This window comes from Lampetra fluviatilis, chromosome 21 (assembly GCF_964198595.1).
Source record: "Lampetra fluviatilis chromosome 21, kcLamFluv1.1, whole genome shotgun sequence".
Taxonomy (NCBI): Eukaryota; Metazoa; Chordata; class Hyperoartia; order Petromyzontiformes; family Petromyzontidae; genus Lampetra; species Lampetra fluviatilis.
The window spans coordinates 8,548,020-8,571,583 of NC_136295.1; the positions used below are offsets into that span (position 1 = coordinate 8,548,020).

General features: G+C 46.7%; 1 protein-coding gene across 2 annotated transcripts; it reads left to right on the forward strand.

Moving 5' to 3' along the window:
* The first annotated feature begins 2,976 nt into the window (after positions 1 to 2,976).
* Positions 2,977 to 15,854, forward strand: LOC144938064 (guanine nucleotide-binding protein G(I)/G(S)/G(O) subunit gamma-11-like). Of its 2 annotated transcripts, none has more exons than XM_078865756.1 (3): positions 2,977 to 3,130; positions 4,371 to 4,478; positions 14,827 to 15,854. In XM_078865756.1, exons 2-3 carry the CDS (start codon positions 4,395 to 4,397, stop codon positions 14,950 to 14,952), a joined length of 210 nt encoding a protein of 69 aa, XP_078721882.1. In that variant the 5' UTR covers positions 2,977 to 3,130; positions 4,371 to 4,394; the 3' UTR covers positions 14,953 to 15,854. The 2 variants fall into 2 exon arrangements, with proteins under 2 accessions (XP_078721882.1, XP_078721883.1); XM_078865757.1 differs by having other exon boundaries at positions 3,126 to 3,203.
* The last annotated feature ends 7,710 nt before the right edge of the window (positions 15,855 to 23,564 follow it).

Here is a 23,564-nt window from a genome sequence, read left to right on the forward strand (position 1 = left end):
TACCCGAAATGAGTGACAAACGGTTACTCACCAGTAACTCACGGCCTACCCGTACCCGTACCCGACCGCACCAGGGTCGTAAACGGGTAGCCGGGTATCGGGTAGGGTACGGGTATCGGGTACCCGGTTGCGACCTCTGTCGGCAGGCCCTTCCGTACGAACAGCAAACGTTGCACGTGCTCGCAGGTACAACACGAGTTTTAATCGTTGCCAATCACAAACACACGATTCCACGCTTGCGTATGACAACGTCCAGGTCTCGCCACGACAAGAGGGCTTCAGGTGAAGGAGCGCAGAGTGCAGTGGTTAACTATGCCGGGTTTTTTTTTGGAAAGTACCGCGAACGATACACCTCTTGTACACGTGTAGTGAGTTCTACCGAGTCGCAGACGCATACTTGGGAGGCAACACATTTATTTAACTCCAACACACGGGGAAACTTCCCCTTAACAGAATAACAACCTATAGTGGTGACCACCAGGCTAGCTACACCAGTTACCACGTGACTGGTGTAGCTAGCCACGTGGTGACCACCAGGCTAGCTACACTAGTTACCACGTGACTGGTGTAGTTAGCAAGGTGGTGACCACCAGGCTAGCTACACTAGTTACCACGTGACTGGTGTAGTTAGCCACGTGATGACCACCAGGCTAACTACACTAGTTACCACGTGACTGGTGTAGTTAGCCAGGTGGTGACCACCAGGCTAACTACACTAGTTACCACGTGACTGGTGTAGTTAGCAAGGTGATGACCACCAGGCTACTACACTAGTTACCACGTGACTGGTGTAGTTAGCCAGGTGGTGACCACCAGGCTAGCTACACTAGTTACCACGTGACTGGTGTAGTTAGCCAGGTGGTGACCACCAGGCTAGCTACACTAGTTACCACGTGACTGGTGTAGTTAGCCAGGTGGTGACCACCAGGCTAGCTACACTAGTTCCCACGTGACTAGTGTAGTTAGCCTGGTGGTGACCACCAGGCTAGCTACACTAGTTCCCACGTGACTGGTGTAGCTAGCCGGGTGGTGACTACCTGGCTAGCTACACTAGTTACCATGTGACTGGTGTAGTTAGCCACGTGGTGACCACCTGGCTAACCACACTAGTTACCATGTGACTGGTGTAGTTAGCCAGGTGGTGACCACCAGGCTAACCACACTAGTTACCACGTGACTGGTGTAGTTAGCCAGGTGGTGACCACCAGGCTAGCTACACTAGTTACCACGTGACTGGTGTAGTTAGCCAGGTGGTGACCACCAGGCTAGCTACACTAGTTCCCACGTGACTAGTGTAGTTAGCCTGGTGGTGACCACCAGGCTAGCTACACTAGTTACCACGTGACTGGTCTAGTTAGCCAGGTGGTGACCACCAGGCTAACTGCACTAATTACAACATAACTCGCAACTACGGACCAGGACCACAGCTCGGGTCCAGGTCCACGTGTTGGAGACTCGTTGAGCGGAGAACGTAGACGAAGCTTTCTTCAGGATAAACAACAACGCAGGTCTCTCTGGGGACCCGGCTTATATTCTCTGCGGCGTGGCTAGCTCCGCCCTTGGCCACGACCACATTCCAGAATCCTAGGGAAGGATCTGGATGCTAACCACGTGACCACGCCTATAGCCCCCACTTGGGGCCCCTTTGTAGGCTTAACTGGTCACGTGTCCTGTCGGGTCAACCAGAGTGCCATGGCCTTTAGTAACCTCATTCCTAGGGCCGGCACTCCCAACACCCTGTCCTGTAGGGTTGGCACTGCACGCCAAGGGTGGTGCCATCCAGCACTGTCAATCAGTGCTCACCGGGCCACTCTAGGGCCGGTACTACACCCACACCAGTAAGATACAGTAAAATTTAGCTGTGACGGTCCCACCTGATGACGGAGACTTGTGTTGCCTCCGAAACGTCGTGATTTATTATTTTATTTCTATGATAATTTTTATTTTTATTTTTACCTACGTGACTTTACCGAAAAAACCTAAGAGTATACACCCACACCCTTGTGGTGTATGCGGTGTCGCTACACCGCACGCTGTGCCTCTAGGGTGACATCTCGCGATGCCACTACAAGACGTATTTGGGTTGCATGGCCACAATCGCACGACTGTGGCCACGCCATTAATCCATGTCTGTGCGTGACTATTTGTCTCTGTGCGTCTCTTTTGGTGCCTTTGTGTGGCTCTATCTCTGCGTCTCTCCATGCGTTTCTATGCGCCTCCGTATAACTTTCGATGAGCAGGGTTGGTTACGTACATTGCGAAAATGTAATATTCCCCCTACCACCGCTATGTTTCGCGTCTTGAGAGTTAGTCGTTTCATACAAAGTTCATCGTTCGATCTGAGTCTCTGTGAGTCGCAAGCTACAGCGCTCTAACTTTGTGGGTCTCCGTGGGAATAACTATACGGTCCACAGTCGCATGGCCGTAGTCGCACTACCCTGAACAGCCTTATATTGTTTTCATTTATAAAGCAGATGCACGCAACGGTGCGTTGATGGCCACGCCAGTGTGTGTTTGAGGTGTACCGTCAAACACAATGAATATCATTGGAACCTCATTTTCCAGTAGCAAGATATGATAATTGTTTTTTTACCCTTTTATCTGGCAACAAAACTGACACCTTTTTTTACGAGGAGTCATGTTTGCATAGACCACAATACCTGCAGTCATAATGCAAACAAAAAACATAACTCTGATAATGTATGCACTGTCCTTGAAGTTGATTGGTCCACACCCGAGACAGCTTTCCTTAGAGCCTAGTCTCACATGGTGTTGGACCAGATGACGCCAAAAGGCGCACGTGGTGTCAGTTTTGTTGCCAGATAAAAGGGTAAAAAACCAATTATCACAATGAATATCATCAACAGGGCGTACAGCATTAAGACCATAATTATATCGACAACAAAAAATGCAATGCACTGACATGCGCTCTCTTTTGAAAAAACGGGCGAAAGCCAAAGGATGTCCGAGAAGCCGTGGGGGGATAAGGCTCATGGGAGGATTATAACGGATTAGAGGTTTACCCTTGGTCTAAATAGCCACGTTTGGGCGACGGCGTGTTAATCAGAGCGGGAGGAGGGAGGGAGGAGAGAAGCAGCCGATGGGCGACATCACAGAGATATAGACGAAGGTACGATGCGCCTCTTGCAATGCACGCGTGCGCCCTCAAGATCGTTATAGCGAGCAGCCTGATCAACTCGTAGGTGAGAAGACACGAGGGATAAAATAATACGGCAGTGCGCGCGTTTTACCGGCCGATGTCAAATGTAGGAGTGCTAAACGTGTGCCGCGATTCGCCTTTTGAAGGTGGTCGCGTTGGCTTAAGAGACGGGCGAAAAGAGTCGGGACGCTGTCATTTTTGGAAGGGGGGAAAAATGTGAAGGGAAACAAATATCAAAGCATATTCGCTGTAATGACGAATATTCTAAAATAGTATTCTTAGGTTTTTTCGGTAAAGTCACGTAGGTAAAAAATTACAATTAAAAAAAGTAAAATGAAAAATAAAATAAAAATCAGGACGTTTCGGAGGCAACACAAGCCTCCGTCTTCAGGTGGGACCGTCACAGCACGCTCGCTGTGTTGCCTCCGAAACGTCGTGATTTTGATTTTATTTTTTATTTTACTTTTATTTATTTTTTACCTATGTGACTTTACCGAAAAAACCTAAGAATATGAATCCTTGCAGTCACGAAAGCTTCAAATCTATAATTCTTAAATAGTGTTTGTTGTGCGCGGTATCGTGTTTCTCGCTCCACAGCCAGGCTTAGAACTCTTGAAAGGGGCCCTTGGTCAATGAGTGATTTGATTTATGTAGCAACTAAATCTCAACACGCAATACATGTCGGCTGGGGGTGATGCTCATTTTCCAGAGGCATTCGTGTGATAGGCAGATTACTAAAAGCGACTTGTAATAACTAACCATTGAGATTTTAAAAAATACTTTGATAACTGCGCATGCACAGCTTAGGTTGACACTTCTCCATAAACTATTGCGAATCGTATTAATGTAGCTATTTTAACATTTGGAATGTGCACATATTCACAGTTGAAATGTTTGTGTTGGCAAACGTACAGCATGGTCAACAAACTTTAGCAATAATGCCGACGACTAGCTTCTCTGACATGTTTTCAGATTTCACCACGTGTTGTTTCGACCCGATGTCCGACGTTTCGCTGCACGGAAACTAAATTGGATTGAACTGAATTTCAGTTCCTGAAGATCCGCAGCGTGTAGAGCAAAACGTCGGACATACGAATGCCGAACAGCACGCAGTACAATCCGAAATGACATCGAAGGGCTGTACATCACAACCGCGAAACCCCAAGCAGAGCGCTGATGACTGGAGGGTGTTGTTGATTGATCCACACAGGGACAGCAGAATAACTGCCTCGCGATGGAAGAAGAGAGAACGCCCGAGGATACTGCGAAGATGGAGGCAGAGCAACTCCGGATAGAAGTAAAGCTTACACGGGAGAAGGTACGTAGATTCTAGATTTGAAGCTTTCGTGACTGCAAGGATTCATATTCTTTTAGGTTTTTCGGTAAAGTCACGTAGGTAAAAAATGAAAATTAAAATTGATAAAAGTAAAATAAAAAATAAAATAAAAATCACGACGTTTCGGAGGCAACACAAGCTTCCGTCCTCAGGTGGAACCGTCACAGCACGATAGCTGTACGGTTCCACCTGAGGACGGAAGCTTGTGTTGCCTCCGAAACGTCGTGATTTTTATTTTATTTTTATTTTACTTTTATTAACACAAGCTTCCGTCCTCAGGTGGAACCGTACAGCTATCGTGCTGTGACGGTTCCACCTGAAGACGGAAGCTTGTGTTGCCTCCGAAACGTCGTGATTTTTATTTTATTTTACTTTTATTAATTTAAATTTTCATTTTTTACCTCCGTGACTTTACCGAAAAACCATTACTGTGTCCCCTCGTTATTCGCCGAGAGGGTTTACGTTCCGGAGATCCTCGTGAATAGCAAATGTCGCTCATAATGACGTTGCCCAACGAATTTCGTACGCGCAACGTCTGAAGATGCTTTCTGAAGCTTCGAGAAATGCTCTCTCTCTCTCTCATCACTTTATCTCATCACTTTATCTCATAATTTTCTGGCATCACATTCTCTCATCACTTTATCACATCACTTTCTTTCTTTCTCTCTCTCTCTCTCTCGATGCAGTCGTGTAGAGTTCCAGATGCGATTCGCAGATAGCCAAAATTGCGGATAGTGAGTTCGTGGATAACGAGGGAGTTGCTGTACCGTAATTACAACCTCCCCATTCCAATGCCTATGGCAGTGCCGAGCGTTTTCTCCGGATTCTCCATTTCCCCCCCCCCCCCCAAATGGAGCAGCATCCTTCTGAAATAATTATTGGGTCTCAACGAGGCTTTGCTGGATAACTAATTATTAGCATAATTAATGACATATTATTGTTATGTTACAATGACACTGACTAGTCACTTATTGGGACTGTCGAATTTTACCAGATTAGCTTCGCTGCTATGCAGATGAATTTAGCCAGTGCAGAGCATATGAAAGGTACACTGAGATCCTTTGACCACAACTATTATTATTCCACTTGTTTTCCTCTGGAAAACAAAAACCTCACCGAATCTCAAGGCTCTTTTTCGGGAGGGTCCTGTCAAGTTTTCACAGTTGGGTAGTTATCTTAATTAAGTACAGTAGTTTGCATGTAATTTTTCATCATTGGGATGCTTGGCTAGTAATAAAATACATTGCATGTTTAATAATAATACAAACATCACAATCGACATGATTCGCAAGTCCTTTGTGTTTATAATATAAAATACAAATTATAAAAATGTACAATAAGATGACCGAAATAACCCAGCGGTTATCGCACAGCACTCGCCATTGAATGAGTCCGTTATTCCAAGTCAAGCTGTCTGGAGACCTCAACGAATTGCCTTCAAAAATCTGGCCATAGCCTGTCGCCAACACTCGTTGGCTCCAATAGTTGTGTTTTGTTTTAACTATTGCACTCTGCGCTGGTGTCAGAGCCGAAACACACATTTCACAATTACCCTAAAAAAAAATTGGTATTTTTTGCATTTTGAACTACGCTGCCCCAGGTGTCCGTTACGTACAATAAATAACGAATGTCATTGTGTTCCCACCTGGTTTAAATAAAGGATATGCTGGCTGAGATTCATACAGGATTACGCACGAGAGTAAATGATTTATTGAGCCGTAATATGAGCACATAAGTGATTGATATTTTGCATTATATATCTATACAGATCAAAGTAAGTGTATATAATTAAGGAATTGAAATGCATTTCACAGCGGCACAAAGTGCTCTCCTCCAGATTATGACATGCTCCAGCAGGTAAAATGTTTGGAGCTGTAAACTTTTTGCTTGGGTTTGCTTCTGCCTACCGCCGCTGCCGATATCCACTTGCTCAAATATTTCATATTCCACCGAACTCCTCGCATTGAGTCGACCGCCGATGGCTTTTGGGTGTCATTTGCATCGCTCCGAGTGGGAAACTCGGGGTGGCGGTTATCTCGATGCAGTCTGAGTACGAATCACTCTGCTTCGCTTTTCTGTATTCATTATTCTTCGATATTACAACGCAAATTTGCTATTAAAATGTAAATTAGGACGAGGGTTTATGCGTGTACAAAAATCTAAATTAGGCAGAGAATCAGTTTGAGATTCATCTTAGTTATTGCGTTGGTAAATGTTGATTTAATTAGCTGTCTTTTTATCTTAAATGTTTGAATAAGTGCTGTTAGCGATCACTTATTACAGCTGGCCTGGCGCATTAAGTGGTGCTCATACATGCCGTGCCATTTTTCTTCCCAGTACAAACAATGATCGCAACAGCTCCACATTTACGTCGGACTGAGTTGAGAGTGAAGAGCCAGGCCATGTAGAAATGTTGATTGCCACTCATGTGCATGGCCAAAATGTTTAACCTGAGTCATTGGTAGCATTCTCTGACTGCGACATCACCAATCCCAGGGTATAAACCTTGCCAATGCACAAAGCCATCATCAATCTTCTCTTTTTGCCTATTACCATCTCTCTATGAAGTGTCTTAATTTGCATTTCCATCGTACAATAATGCCGTCTCATATTCTTAGGTTTTTTCGGTAAAGTCACGTAGGTGAAAAATTAAAATTAATAAAAGTAAAATAAAATAAAAATCACGATGTTTCGGAGGCAACACAAGCTTCCGTCTTCAGGTGGAACCGTCACAGCCACGACAGCTGTATCAAGTAAATGAGAGATTGCAGGAGTTACCACTCCGTATATATGTAATGCGGGCGTAAGCGACCTTCCGGATGTGACGTCACGGGGGGTGGAGTCATGTGACGTGGGGGGAAGGTTCGGGTCCTTAAGCGGGTAAACCGGAAGGGGAAGGCAGTCGGGGTGTGAGCGGAAAAGAGTGAGGCCACGCGGGCGAGTGTGGAGAGGGGGGGGCGCCGACGGCCATCGGGAGCCAACCCCGAAGATAAGAGGAAGCTGCGGAGTGGTGTGCAGCTGCAGAGGAGACAGCCAGAAGGGCTGCGTGTTAGAGGCAGCGGTGTGGCTGCCAGGAGGAGCTGCGGAGAGAGAGAGAGGGCTGCATGTTAGAGGCAGCGGTGTGGCTGCCAGGAGGAGCTGCGGAGAGAGAGAGAGACAGCAAGAGGCTGTCAGAGCTGCGGAGGGAGAGGAGTTGCAGCGAGTACAGCCAAGGGGGGCCGTGTGAGAGAAACAGCAGCGGAGCTGCTGTTGTGGATCGGGCCGACATTGGAGTCAGCACCGTGGAGAAGCTACAGAGTAAAGACAGCCGTGTGGGTGTACAGCACGAACCGAATAAAGGACACTGAGCCAGACATCGTGGTCCAGTCGTTTATTACACTGGTGTCGGAAGTGCAACGGCATGTCGAAACAAGTGAGGAAGAAAGTTAATCCGGCGCCTGCATCGGCTTCTTCGTCCGACGACGACGAACTCCCTCCAACCACGGATCCTGTTGGGGTGGTGGAGGAGAGCCCGGCTGAGGCGACCACGGGAACGGGAGTGGAGGATGTTGGCGCGGTGGCGGGTCCGTCGACATCATCAGACGCGGATCAACGATGGCAAGCGATGGCGGTACAACTGGAGGCACTTAAGGACGTCCTGGCGCATCTATGCCATCTCGTCGCGCCAGGGACGATGGATGATGCAAGTGGTGCTCCGCGGGCCGCCACGTTGCCTGTCCTGCCGCCGCCATTGCCCACGCGGCAAGAGGCCGCCATTTTGCGCGCTCCGTGGCGCCAAACCGCCATCTTGGCCACGCCGCGGGCCGACGCCATTTTGAATTTGCCATCACAACCACCACCATTGGAAGACGGCGGGAAGAGGAGTCGGAGTCGCCACCTTACAACGGTTAAAGAATTTTCCGTCGGTGGGGACTGGAGCGCGTTCGCCTGCCGCTTCTTGGCGGCGGTACGCACAGCAAGATGGACCGATGCGGAGGCTTTGGAGGTGTTGCCGACTCTCCTGGACGACGAATCTGTCCGATTCTTCCGTTCCATAACGACCGATAAGAAGGCAACTTTATGTGGTGTTTTTCAAGAAATGGCCGATGCTTATGAGCCACCAGATGATGCGCATCGGCGATTCGCTCAACGACAACGAGCACCAGAGGAGTCGCCCGTGGCGTTCAGGGGTGCGGTGCTGGAGCTGGCCATGGCAGCTTATCCTGAGACGCCACAGGACCTGCTCGAGCCTCTCATATTAGGGAAAATGTTGGAGCTGTCTCGGGATCTAGGGATCCCCATGCCTGTGTGTGGGCATGAGAAGCTAACTTCCCGGACGGCTGCTAAGTGTCTCGATGCGCAATTCAACCTCCGTCGCTGGAAACAAGTGACGGCGTGGACGGGGGGGCCCGTCAAAGAAGGGGATGCGCTGGGGTGGAACCCTGCGCAGGCTGTCTATGTTCCGGATGACCGGGGCCCTCAACAACTGACGGCCGCCTCCGCTCCATGGACGGGACGCGGCGGGCCGAGACCGCGCGCGGCGCTACCAGAACGGGGCCGTCAGGAGGCGAGGCCTGCGCTTCGGCGCAACGAGGCCGAATGTTTCCGCTGCGGGCGTAGGGGCCACTACGCCAGAGACTGCTGGGCCCGCTTCCCGGCTCCGCCGCAGCAGGAGGCCTCGGCACCGGTCAAGTCGGCTAAAGATCCTCCGAAACAGGCATGTCGGCACGCACCAGACACTCGGCAAGGCTTTACACCTCACCCATCACCGTCGTTGCGCCATCCTAACGTTGTGGTTAAAGCATGCCCTTCGACGGGGCCTTGTCGCTCGGTCACGCAATGGCGCAAGTTGGCACGGAGAGTCGTCGCGGCCGCTACGGGCTCGTCCACTGTACCGGGGTCTATACAAGGGGTGGACGTACGCATTTTGGTCGACTCCGGCGCGTCTGCGACTATTATTTCGGATGTCATTTTTCATCTGTTGGGCATCCCGCCGGGGGCTGTGCGTCCGGTTTATGGGTCGTGCGTCGCTGCCAACGGGGGTAGCATGGGTATCGTGGGTCAGGTGGATGCTAAGATATCTATTGGGGATGTGTCGGCCTCGGGTGTTGTGTTGATATCGAGATCTTTGGCGGTTCCTTGTTTGTTAGGCACCGATTTTTTGGCTAAGATGCCCATTTTGATCAAAATCAATGAGAATTGTATTGAACTGCCGGGGGGCCGTCAAATCTCGTTTCTGCCGTCGCCCTGGGGGCGACCTGCTTCGGCCGTACAAGTGCAGGCGCTGTCCGTCGCATCTGTGGACATCCCACCTGGTACACAGATGCTTATACCCTTGCGGTATCGGAAGCCCCTGCCTGATCGGCTAGGAGCAGTAGGGGTCTTGTTGTCACCGTCCGCCGCGATAACAACCGGGTTGGCGTTAGTGGGGGCACAGACCATCGTCCGGCCGGATCAATTACCGTTTTTACAGGTGCTTAATGCGGGGGGAGAAAACGTCCGTGTCCCGGCCGGTACGGTTGTGGCACATGCCACTACGGCGTTTGCGACCCATGATTGTCCACATAGCCGGGGAGTTGTTGCTGGGGTTTCCGAGCCAAGGAGTTCGGATGATCGTTGGGTTGCTCATTTATGTGACGAAAATTCTTCCCTGTCCATGGAGCAACGTGGTGAGCTGCGTAAATTGTTGTTGACATATTCCGATGTGTTCAGCTCCGATGATTTGGATTTGGGCCGCACTTCGTTGCTTTACCATCACATTGAGACGGGCGATGCTGCCCCTATTCGATTAAATTCGCATCGGATGAGTCCTGCGGAGCGAGAACACGTACGGGGGGCAGTGGAAGACATGTTGGCTGCGGACATTATATCGCCATCTAACAGCCCATGGGGCGCTCCAGTCGTCTTGGTTAAGAAGAAGGATGGCAAATTGCGATTTTGTGTTGATTTCCGCAAATTGAATAAGATATCGGTGGCAGATGCGTACCCCCTGCCGCGTATGGATGACTCCCTCGACGCATTGTCGGGGGCTAAGTTCTTTTCCACACTGGACCTCTCTTCGGGATTTTGGCAGCTTCCCCTTGACGAGTCCTCACGGGAGAAAACCGCATTCCGTACGCCGCAGGGGTTATTTCAATTCAACTGTCTCCCGATGGGATTGAATGCGGCCCCTGCTACATTTCAAAGGTTGATGGAGCTCGTTTTGACGGGGTTGCAGTGGGAGACATGTCTTATATATTTGGACGATATCATTGTCTTCAGCCGCACATTTGATGAACATTTGACGCGGCTGGAGACAGTGTTCACGAGGATGCATTCTGCCAAATTGAAATTCAAACCAAAGAAATGTCACCTACTGCAACGGTCCGTCCGCTATTTGGGGCACATTGTGAGTGCTGAGGGAGTGTCCACGGATCCGGAAAAGACGGCGTGCGTCCGGGATTGGCCGACTCCGGCCACCGTGGGGGATGTTCGGCGGTTTTTGGGATTTGCCTCGTATTACCGAAGATTTGTGCCGGGTTTTGCGACGATTGCGAGGCCCTTGCATCTCCTTACGGGTAAAGGACGGAAGTTTGTTTGGGGACAGCCGGAGGAGGCGGCCTTTCGGAGTCTGCGTGATCTATTGGCCACGGCCCCAACATTGGATTATCCCGATTTCGATCACCCATTCATTCTTGATACGGACGCGAGTGACACAGGTATTGGGGCGGTGTTATCACAGTCTAAAGGGGGTGTAGAGCGTGTCGTGGCGTATGGTAGCCGAGTCTTGTCTCCTGCGGAAACCCGCTACTGTGTCACTCGCAGAGAACTATTGGCGGTTGTTTTTTTCCTACGGCAATTTCGACCATACCTCTACGGTCATTCTTTTATTGTGCGTACGGATCATGCGGCCTTGCAATATGCCCTTAAAATTGACCAGCCATCCGGACAGTTGGCACGTTGGTTGGACACGCTACAGGAATTTTCCTTCCAAATTCAACATCGGAAGGGAGTGCGCCATGCGAACGCTGACGCACTTTCCAGATTACCGCGGCGCGCCCCTTGTAAATGTGAGTCGGGGACGCATAGGTGTTCGCCGATTCCAAACCCCCCTCAGCCGCTTACGTTGGCCGTCGAGAAGTCGGACACTCCGATGGAACCGGGACTGGCTGACGGGGTTTTGAATCTGCCGCGGTCTGTCTGGATCCGGGAACAGATGATGGATGAGTCATTGGTGTCCTTGCGAAAGCGGTCTGCTAAGGACAATGGGAGTCCGAGTACGGCTGTGGGGCCGCAAACCGCTCTCCGAGATGGTCTGCTTATGTGGCGGGAGGGGTTCCAGGAACGTTGGCGCCTGGTGGTACCAACGTCCTTGCGATTCGAGTTGATTAGAACCCTCCATTGTGACACTCTCTTACATTTAGGGGTGCAGAAGACCTTGTTGACGTTGCAACGTCATTATTTTTGGCACGGCATGGCGACAGATGTCGTAGGGCACGTGCGCGCGTGCCCTGCGTGTGCACGACGTAAGCCGCCGAAACATCCTTACGTGCCACCTCTCCAGTCGATTCAGGTGTCTCGAGTCAATGAATTGGTGGCACTGGACATATTGGGACCTTTTCCACCATCGGCGAGGGGTAATAAATATTTGCTGGTAGGGGTTGAGTACCTCTCCCGTTGGCCGATGGCCTGGCCGTTGCCCGATCAGTCGGCCGCGGCCATTACCGACGCCTTTTTGTTTGGGTATATTATGGATAAGGGGGCGCCTGAGAGACTCCTCACGGACCAGGGCAGGAATTTCTCTTCTAAATTATTGGCGGAAGTGTGCGCGGGCCTTGGGACTAAGAAAGTACGGACATCCCCATACCATCCGCAGACGGATGGTATGGTTGAACGGCTGAACAGGACATTGTCTGCCATGCTTTGCCATACCGTGAGTGAACAACAATCAGATTGGGATCTGCACATCCCCGGGGTGCTTTCGGCGTACAGGATGACGCCTCATGCGGCTACAGGATATTCGCCGTTTTACCTTATGTATGGTCGGGAAAACGTGCCGCCGGTGGATGTGCAATTGGGAACTGGGGTGAAGGGACCTCGTAAACCACTTCCTGAATACATTCAGGACACGGTTCGCCGAGTCACGGAGGCGCGGGAGAATGCCCGCGTGGCTACGGCCAAAGCCCAGGCCCGGAACGAGCGATATGCGCGACGGTCTGAGGGGGAGTGCCCTTGGAAGGTTGGGGACCTAGCCTGGCTTCATTGTCCACAGGTACGTCCGGGGACCTCGCCGAAATTGCATAATGACGCCTCATTGCGGTTCCCAACCCACAGTCAGCACGCGTCCAGATTGGGTCTCGTCGCTGGGTTGTGCATACGTCGCGCTTGAAACCATATGTTGCTCCCTTACATGATGCGTCATCCCCCAATGTTGCCTTGCCGGGGTCTGTTGCTGCTGACTCTCCCCTGCCTGCGTCCATTGATCTTGCTAGAGCGCCTGTCGTACCTGTTCCAGACAGGCCGGCCGTGACATTGCGGGGGACGAGGGGCCCTGCTCGGAGGACGCCTGCCAGGTCTGCGGGACCTTCGAGCCCTGCAGCCCTTCCGACCCAGCTGCGGGCACGGTCACAGGACAAGCCCAAGACTAACTCTTTAGAGACACGGGACGGCGGTGGACTTCCAGCTGCGACAGGGGGATTACCCCCTGTCATTCCTCGACTTTCATCGCGTTCCCGTTCTGCGAGTGGGCCGCCGACCGTCCGGGACGGGCCGGCGACCCGCACACGTTCCAAATCGCTTACGTTTCGTTGATTGTTGTTGTCTTGTTATTTTTTTTTTTTCTTACAGTTGTATTTATTGCATGCTTTTTGTACGTTCGTTGATGTTAATTGCGTTGTTGTTGTTGTTCTTGCTGTTACATTGTATGCTTAGTGTCCTTTAGGGGGGGAAGCTCGGTTCGCCGCATTACGATTTGCTATTGGTCAGCCGAGGTCGGCTGGGATTTTTCTACGGGGGAGGGTGGTGTAATGCGGGCGTAAGCGACCTTCCGGATGTGACGTCACGGGGGGTGGAGTCATGTGACGTGGGGGGAAGGTTCGGGTCCTTAAGCGGGTAAACCGGAAGGGGAAGGCAGTCGGGGTGTGAGCGGAAAAGAGTGAGGCCACGCGGGCGAGTGTGGAGAGGGGGGGGCGCCGACGGCCATCGGGAGCCAACCCCGAAGATAAGAGGAAGCTGCGGAGTGGTGTGCAGCTGCAGAGGAGACAGCCAGAAGGGCTGCGTGTTAGAGGCAGCGGTGTGGCTGCCAGGAGGAGCTGCGGAGAGAGAGAGAGGGCTGCATGTTAGAGGCAGCGGTGTGGCTGCCAGGAGGAGCTGCGGAGAGAGAGAGAGACAGCAAGAGGCTGTCAGAGCTGCGGAGGGAGAGGAGTTGCAGCGAGTACAGCCAAGGGGGGCTGTGTGAGAGAAACAGCAGCGGAGCTGCTGTTGTGGATCGGGCCGACATTGGAGTCAGCACCGTGGAGAAGCTACAGAGTAAAGACAGCCGTGTGGGTGTACAGCACGAACCGAATAAAGGACACTGAGCCAGACATCGTGGTCCAGTCGTTTATTACATATATAACGGAGTGGTAGCTCTTGCAATCTCTCATTTACTTGATACAGCTGTCGTGGCTGTGACGGTTCCACCTGAAGACGGAAGCTTGTGTTGCCTCCGAAACGTCGTGATTTTTATTTTATTTTACTTTTATTAATTTTAATTTTTCACCTACGTGACTTTACCAAAAAAACCCTAAGAATATGAATCCTTGCAGTCACGAAAGCTTCAAATCTAGAATTAATGCCATCTCAATTATCTATCTGCTCCATATAATTCTACTCCTCATTTCCTGCTCTGAACAAAAATAAAAATACATTTCACATTCTCGAGATGTGCATCTCTGTCTCGTGTTCACATACTGAGGCTTTAAAAATGAAAACTAAATTCCATTACAAATTTTACGTACATACAAGTCACACACGCACACATGCTTATCACGGTCCATATTTCCGTCTTTTGCCGCGTGCCAGATTTCGGAACCCATAATTCCTGCTTCCCATATATGTCTCTCTACATTAAAAAAATATCTTTCACACAACGCATTGACCGCTCAGACTTCTGGGAGTGCTTTTTATCAACAGTATTGATTCCATACAAGCACACTCCATACCGGTTTCGACGTTCCGTGTCTCATCAGCCGTTATGCTTGAACCAATGTTGGTGGACTACCTGATGTTTATAGGCAAGGACCCTTCTCTATAATGGGTTCTAAATCGACGCAAAACTACACAATGCACAACATTCTCCACCACGATGCACAATGGTTATTTTGTGTTGCAGATTTCCAAAGTTGCTCCGGACATCCTGGCGCACGTAGAATCGAACATGGCTGATGACCCACTGGTGAAAGGAGTTCCCGAGGACAAGAACCCCTTCAAAGAAAAGGGCGGCTGTGTAATTTCATGAGGATAAAACAAGGAAGGATTCCCTACATGTACATACATGCATAGATACACAGCCATGCGATTGATGTGCATCTTGCATGCCCCTCCATGGTAACCTGCTGTCATTGTGTGTATATGTACGAATGAGGGGACCAGTCAAACAGTTGAAGAAACAGGACACGAAAAGTAAGCAGAGAGAAAATTGGGATGGGTTCCTCGGGGATCAAAGCACTTAACCAGCACTGCTGTGATCCTGGGTTTTATTCGGGGCAGCCACCCGTAATTAAATTGGCTTCTCAAGTATTGTGATTTGATGATCTCAGCCCGGTTGCGATTGATTTACATAGGTCCCCGAGACTGACATCGAGACCTGTAGACTCGCGTAAACTGAGTCGTAATTAAACCGGGTCCTAATTAAACCGGGTCCTCAAGTGTAATGAGTTGATGGTTCAAAACAGTTACCGATGACGCCACAAAAACACCCATGTTAAATTAGGTGTTTCACTTCATTTGAGACGAAAAAATCCACCTATGAGAATGTTTTTTTGGCTGCCATAGGACAAACGTTTATGTAGCAGCGTGCATTGGAAAGTACACCACCCTGATTGTGGATAAAAGGTCACTTTAATTGATTTCAGAAGTCGTTCCATGATGTCACCTTCAGCGGGCTGTTCTCCAACACAGGATGATGCACTGCTTTGTGAGATTTTCACTGGACCTTTGCTAATCACGTGATATATGATAGCACAAGCAGAATAAACGTTTGGGAAATAATATGTATAGTGACTCGTTCATTTTGAATATGTACAACCATGGCATTGCTTATTTCACAGTACCTTAGAATACTTGAGTAAAAATAGTGCTAAAATTAGGCATGACATCGTCAGCTCTGCTTTTTATTAGTCTAATTTTGCAAACGTTTTGACCACCACCAGTACATCTATCTGAGCTCCATATCACTTGAGTAGATTGAAGCCAGCGTGATTTACAATGTTAAGCACCACACGTCCCGCAGCTAAACTCATAACATTTTGTAATAAATCATGCAGTGCAGAATAACTCGGGATTATTAAGATTAAATTAAGCATTGCTGAAACTTGCCCTAAAACTTCTGCGACGCAGATTTTAACCAATCAGCCGGTTTACACGTATCTGTAGTCAAGAACGAGTTAAGTGCATGCATTCGACATTTACACCTATTTATAACAATAAAACTGTCTATTTTGTCCGTGTTCATATGGATTACATACACTTTAAAGTGTATGACAGAGCAAGACAAATAATAAACATCCCCAGACACATCGTGTCCAACATGTTGTTTTCACGTCAGCTGTTGGATCCTCAGCCAGTGGCGACCATTCCATGTTCCCATGACAGCACCAGTCTCATTAGTTTTTGTTATTATTATCATCCATCAGATGTTCTTTTGAGGGGTTAGATCGTGTAAATATAAAATGTGTCGTTAAACCCACCACCACCAGACACAGCCAATTAGTAAAGTTTGTGACATAAACAAAACATGCCAATTCGTTACCAGTTCTGCACACCGGTATGTTGGAGAGTAAGTCCACACCATTTACAATTGTTTTACAATTTCGATTTAAAGCTTTCGTGACTGCAGGGATTCATCTTATTGGTTCTTTCGGTGAAGTCACGTAGAAGGGAAATAATAAAATAATAAAAATAAAACATAATAATAAAATAATTCTCACGACGTTTCGGCCACAACGCAAGCAGCCGTCCTCAGGTGAAGAACAGGTGAAGAACAGGTGAAGAACAGGTCTGTCGGGAAGACAGCATCTGACGCTGTCTTCCCGACATACCTGTTTTTCACCTGAGGACGGCTGCTTGCGTTGTGGCCGAAACGTCGTGAGAATTATTTTATTTATAGATTTGAAGCTTTCGTGACTGCAATGATTCATATTCTTAGGTTTTTTCGGTAAAGTCACGTAGGTAAAAACATTAAAAAGTAAAATAAAATAAAAATCACGACGTTTCGGAGGCAACACAAGCTTCCGTCTTCAGGTGGTACCGTCACAGCCACGACAGCTGTATCAAGTAAATGAAAGATTGCAGGAGTTACCACTGCGTTTATATAATGGTTGGTAAGGTGAGGCTTGAGACTAAGAACAGACTGCATAACAAAGGCTGAGCCTTTACCATGTTCATAATAAGTATGCGGCCCTTGCCCCACCACCTTCTCCAATCTCTCATTTACTTGATACAGCTATCGTGGCTGTGACGGTACCACCTGAAGACGGAAGCTTGTGTTGCCTCCGAAACGTCGTGATTTTTATTTTTATTTTATTTTTTAATGTTTTACCTACGTGACTTTACCGAAAAAACCTAAGAATATGAACCTAGATTTTGCACTACACCACACCTGGATTTATAACGCAATAATCATTATCATTCACAAGATGGACGAGCATAACCTACTCGAGTGATTTTCATTCCACACATATTTCGTACCACGAACTTCTATCGCACCGAACGTAACCAGCCCTAAAATACATGAAGATAAAGGTGCAGTCCTGCAATTCTTTCCTCAGACCACTGCAGGCCCCTAACTTGAGGGGGCTCTGGAAAGCCCCGCTAGAGGGCATTTGACCTACACTTCCATGCTGGTCAGAGGTTTTGGAAGCGGTGGGACTACCCAAAATTTACCCGACCATGTGACACCTACACTGCTCCGATCTCTGGTGTACTCATGTTGTACTGCTGGGTGGAGACAGAGGCAAATTAGTTTAATAAACGTTATTTAAAAACTACAATACCAGGAGGATTAAAAACAGTGACCTCTTCAAGCACAGTGTGAATACTTAAAAGTCCAGCGTGTTCACCATCACACCAAGGTAGCATCCCCCAGGATTCACCTCGTAACAGGGGTGTCTACAACTGTAGCTTAATTTGGTTTAACACGTAGGCTTTTGCGACCAATATTATCCATAAGAGGGTTTTGAGGTGGGGGGGGGGGGGTTAGATCGCGTAAATATAAACGTGTCGTTAAACCCGCAACCACCCGACACAATTGTTAATGTCGTGGAAATGTATAGCAGTCAAATACTCGAAACGCGTGTTTCTAAATGTGGACGGGAAAACCGGAGGACCCAGAGAAAAATCCACGCGACCACGGGGAGACCGTGCACACTTCAAGTATACAGCAGGCGTCAGGGTCGGAATCGAATCCACAAACTCCTGCACATCAGGTGAGGGAGATAACATCTCGCCACCCTGTCGCCCCAAGTATAAAAAAAATCCCCAAACGCCAATGGAATAAAGAGGCACAATTGAACAGAGCACTACACATAAGTAGTAGGACACATTAACTTATTAATCATTAAAACATTCCAAGACAACTTATCAATTCAAACGAACACAGAGAACAACTCATGGACAGTGACATCATTGTCCAACATCGTAGGATATTTACAAAGGTTTAAAAATGTGAGTATTCAATATCTTAAATTGCAATACAGTTTCGGAGGAAATTATATATAGCCCTAGCAAACGATATATACACCCAATTAAATGATCAGATACGTGCTCTAATTAGTACTGTCAGTGAGTCCAATGGCACGTGTGCCTTGATTAAAGAGCATGGACAATGTCATTGGCCTCCATAACATCATCCCACAGCCCTCGACCTCAGGATGGTGCCACAGTCTCGTGGAATACCTCTGGCGAACCAATGCTAAGTTCCACAAGACTTTCACTGTCTCTATATATTGTGACACAGATCCCCCGTATAGTCTTAACATATTGTTGGGGCAAGTGCTGTTCGCGAGCACCTATGAAGGTCAGCACGGCACACGAGGGGTTGGGAGGCCAGTGGCGATGTTTTTTCCCATTGCACCAGCTATTCTTTTGAGTCCATCTCAGGGAGGCCCAGGTCCAGTTAAAATAATATAATCGTCAATGGTGTTGGCCGTGAGTGGGCATCGAACCAGGGTCGCCGGGTTCACAGAGCAGCGCGTTAACCAGTGAACACGGACACACACAGGCTAGTGACCGGTGATAAAATAAAAAAAATATACAGCAGGCTCTCGATTATCCACGCTGATGGGGATGAAGGTCGTTGATAACTCAAAATCACGGATAATCCAAAAATATAACCATTTCCCCCGGATCTCGATGCCAAAAACTCACGATCGATGCGTGTGCTCGGTGATAACACTTTCATGCTATCGCGCAGAAGACTCCAGCCACGAAGTGGATAGCAGAGCCAGCCACCTTAATCAACATCAAACTCCACCCACTGCTGTAAAGATATGCTACTACTGCACTGTAGAGGCGACGACGTGGATTTAGGATGAACTGGAGCACATGTTTGTTTGGTTTAAGCACGTGACTCGTAAAAAAACATTTCCAAGAATAACAATGTATGACTGTTATTAGATTATTAATTTGGAATTAAGGGAAAATCCATGAGTTTTTAATTTATGTCAAAATCTCAGGTGTGCGGATAATCCGGAAATCGGATAAACCTCACGCGGATGATCGAGTCTACTTTACGTTGGGTGCAGCGGTGGCACCTTGAATCCTGACTTAAATTTGATTCACAGCCACCGCTAACATCAGTGGTGAGTGATATCCTCACGAGTCCTGGGCCTCCCACTCACTCTCCTTTTCACCATCCCACACGGGACTGACATCGCCTATCATATTCTTAGGTTTTTTCGGTAAAAGTCACGTAGGTAAAACATTTAAATTAATAAAAGTAAAATAAAATCACTTGATACAGCTATCGTGCTGTGACGGTTCCACCTGAAGACGGAGGCTTGTGTTGCCTCCGAAACGTCGTGATTTTTATTTTATTTTTTATTTTACTTTTATTAATTTTAATTTTTTACCTACGTGACCGAAAAAACCTAAGAATATGAATCCTTGCAGTAACGAAAGCTTCAAATCTAGAATCGCCTATCATAGTCAAAGCGCCCTCACAACTGTCACAGCATGGGGAGGCCTTCATTCAGCGGTGGATGTACAAAGGGTTGTGAATGATTGTTATGCCATATTTATATAAGGTCTTGCATTGTTAGAGACACGGATATTGGCATGAGTGGTTCTCTGATGGATTAACCTGTCACCTATTCGCAATGGAGAATAACCACGAGCGTCGGTCTACACAATGTGAGATGAACATCTCCCCCAGGACCAAATCAATGAGAAATCAATTTGACTTTTTTAAACTTGTACGTATGAATCAATGTGCTTTCACAACTTAAAATGACCCGATATACAAATTAGAGCAGCTGTGTATGGAATCTGTGCATTAATGTTCCAAACTTATTTTATACCTTCCATTTCACTAACAACATGTATCATCATGTATTTATATATAAACATTTGAATGACAGTCCGAATGTTAACCAGCATCAATCACTGGTAAACGCTTTTAAAGCGGACACAACTTTTATTTGCCATATTGGCTACAGATCACGTCGGGAGTTAAGCACAAATAACGAAGAACCTCGGGCACATTTTTAAACAATTTTTGTAGATAAAAAAAAACACGCACAAGCATGGGTTATGCAATGCCCTGCCAACGTGCAATTTGTCTTGGGAAGTACTGAGCAGCTTGGAAGCTTAAGGATTGCCGTCAGAAAAAAACACGTTTGCACATTTGCAAATACTCATTATAGCTCTAGTTTGTCCCAAAAGGTTTGGGCTAATCTTTAATCAACTCAACCTAACAGGCACACAACTTTATACCAAAGTGTAATTCAACATGGATCATCATTAGGAGAGTTACAGTGCTTATTTCCCATTCATAGACAGCCAGGCAGAACTAAGGCATAAATGCCAGCAACCTTAAGGGTTCTAAAATAACTTGTTTGTAGTGGCTACTTCAGTATAAGAATATTAGTTTATACTGGAGGAGGAATCCAATAAGCTATAAAGCTCTTTTCAAGATGTCCAGTAGGAGCGGGTCAGATCATAACAACAAACTTTACAAACACAAAGTATAGTAAAGGTAAGCAAATCACTATATATATACACAAATACAACTAAACTATTTTATTTTACCAAGTAAAGCCCACTGAGCTATTAGCTTCTTTTTCAGAAGCAAATTGACTGATTGTGCCTTAATATATAGAAGACCAGAGATTGGGCAATTGTTTGTTTTTCGTGAAGGTAATCAAATAACTTAATTGCCATGTTCACGATGGTCACTTTTTTTCATTTGGACATATCAACTCGGTCAAAAATGAGAAAACATGTTTTTAACCTTCAACCACATCTGTTTCACTTCCCATTCCTCATCAAGCGCATTATACGTGGAGCTATCCGTAGTGGTGTTGACTTTTTTTCATCATTCGCGCATGGTACATACCTAAGGCATTAGCCAACGCACACTCATGCCAGACCACTGCCAGAAAATGAGAAACGCCATAAGCCAAGCTACCCTCTACTTAACTGAGGAATTCAGGAATTTGATGCAAAAAATATACACGTTCGCCACTGACTTAACGTCTAGTATTGGAGAATTAACGCAGAATAAGATATTTGGAACAGCTGCATTTCATTATAAAATTAGATCACTGTTTAAATTTCCCATTTGGTTGCTGAAGTGCAGTGCACGAAGTGCAGTGCACGTACAACTTCTTATACAGTACCGCTCATTTTCGAGCCCACATCAAATATTTATCTCGGTTTGGTGTCTATAATAAACACAAGGGTTCTTTAATGCAAACAATGAGGTATTGTTACCGTGGGATTAATTTGGCGAGTAGTTTTTTTGTTGGTCCAAACCATGAGCAATTGCCTTCCATATGCTGTCCAGACGCAAGAAACCAGCTAAAAATATCGAGTGCATATAATACATGTAACGTTTTAGAGCCTTATTATAACGGAACAAAAACAAAGGGATAACAGCAGGTGGCCTTATGCTATAAAATACAGCTGAAGTTGCTTAAACATTCCACTCAGCTGCCCAATGCATGATTTATAAATAAGCAGGGCTGTGGTAGAATACTTTAAACACTGCATGTTGGCCATCTCCCGAGGTATTTCTGATGGATTTTTGACTTTTTTAATTTGAGGAAATAGGATCATTGTGGCTTGAGATTTGGTTTCAAAAGGCTGGGTGCCTTAAGGTGTGGGCACAGCCAATTTGCTAAATTAACTTTCATATTTTAACACTTCCATGACTCAAAGTAAAATTTCAGTAATATTAAAGGTTATTTGGTTCTTTCGGTTAAGTCACGTCTAAAGATAAAATAATAAATTAAATTAAATAATAGAATACGACGTTTCGATTGCAACACAAGCAATCATCATCAGGTATAATGAAATAGCGACATAAAATCTAACCAGAAAACTATAGACAGACATATTAGCAGACAGATATCACCAAGATACATAGCAGGAGCAACACAGGTAACAGAGAGGGGTGATCGTCTCCGTGGGGTGGCCTTAAATAGACAGAGGGGGGGCGGAGGCAGAGAGAGGGAGGGGGGTTAGAGAAAAAATTAGCATATCAATGAGTGGTCAACAGACGTGGTGCTGCACGGCAAGTAAGCCTGAAAATCAGGAGGACACACTAAAATTAAATAACCTAGTAAAATATCGAAATGTAATGTAATACAACACAGAGGGTCGGTCAACACACAATTAACGCATAGCCTGGTTGATTACGTATTTCAAAGATTGCTAAGTTAGAATTTAAGTGTGAACATTCTAAAGAGGACACAGGCAGAGAAAACAAGTCGCCAGAGAGAGAAAAGATAAGCTTAAAACCTCTAAAATTAAGAATATTAAAGGTATTTGGCTTAGATGCTTGACAGTTTCCCAGCCATTCATTGTTTTTTTCACCAATAAATTAAACCATAATTGTACATATAATGTAGAATACATGTTTGTCATTCACAAGAATGGCCTCTGATAAAAATCTGGAAATGAATTAGCTTCACAAATTGTCTCAAGTTGATGTCACATAAAAAACATTTTGAACCATAAAAGTGCCCCGATAAAGTCTCCTGGAAGCAATTTTCCAATCAGTGATTTTCAAAAAAATCATCACCTTACAATGTAACCATGCAAGCTAAGCCACTGCCGAAACAAAGTGCTTTTTAATTACACTAACTAAAGGAACACACGCAAAAATCCCCTGCTCCATATGTCAAAATGCAAACCAGTTTGTAAACACTGTTCCTTGCCAACCCTGGCCACACAAGTTGCTGCGGTTAGAACAAAAGTTCAACAAGTACCTTCAGTACAACAGGAAAGGCGCTCACTCTTGATTTACTCGTGGCAGTCACAATCACCATGAAAAATATTACCATTCACTTATGCAGCCACAACTGAAGCTATTATGCCAGAGATTTTGAGCCAGAGAAAAACCCTACAGCACTGTATAAGCAGAACTCTGTTATGTCTCCAAAAACAAATATATTTGTCTTAACAGCATAACCGTTTCGATTTTAAGCTTTCGTGACTGCAGGGATTCATCTTCTTGGTTCTTTCGGTAAAGTCACGTAGAATGGAAATAATAAAATAATATTAGGTTCTATTTTTATTATTTTATTATTTCCATTTTACGTGACTTTACCGAAAGAACCAACAAAAAGGAGCATAACTGTTTTATAGACCAATACTATCCAGTATATTAAATAAAACAATTCCGGCCAA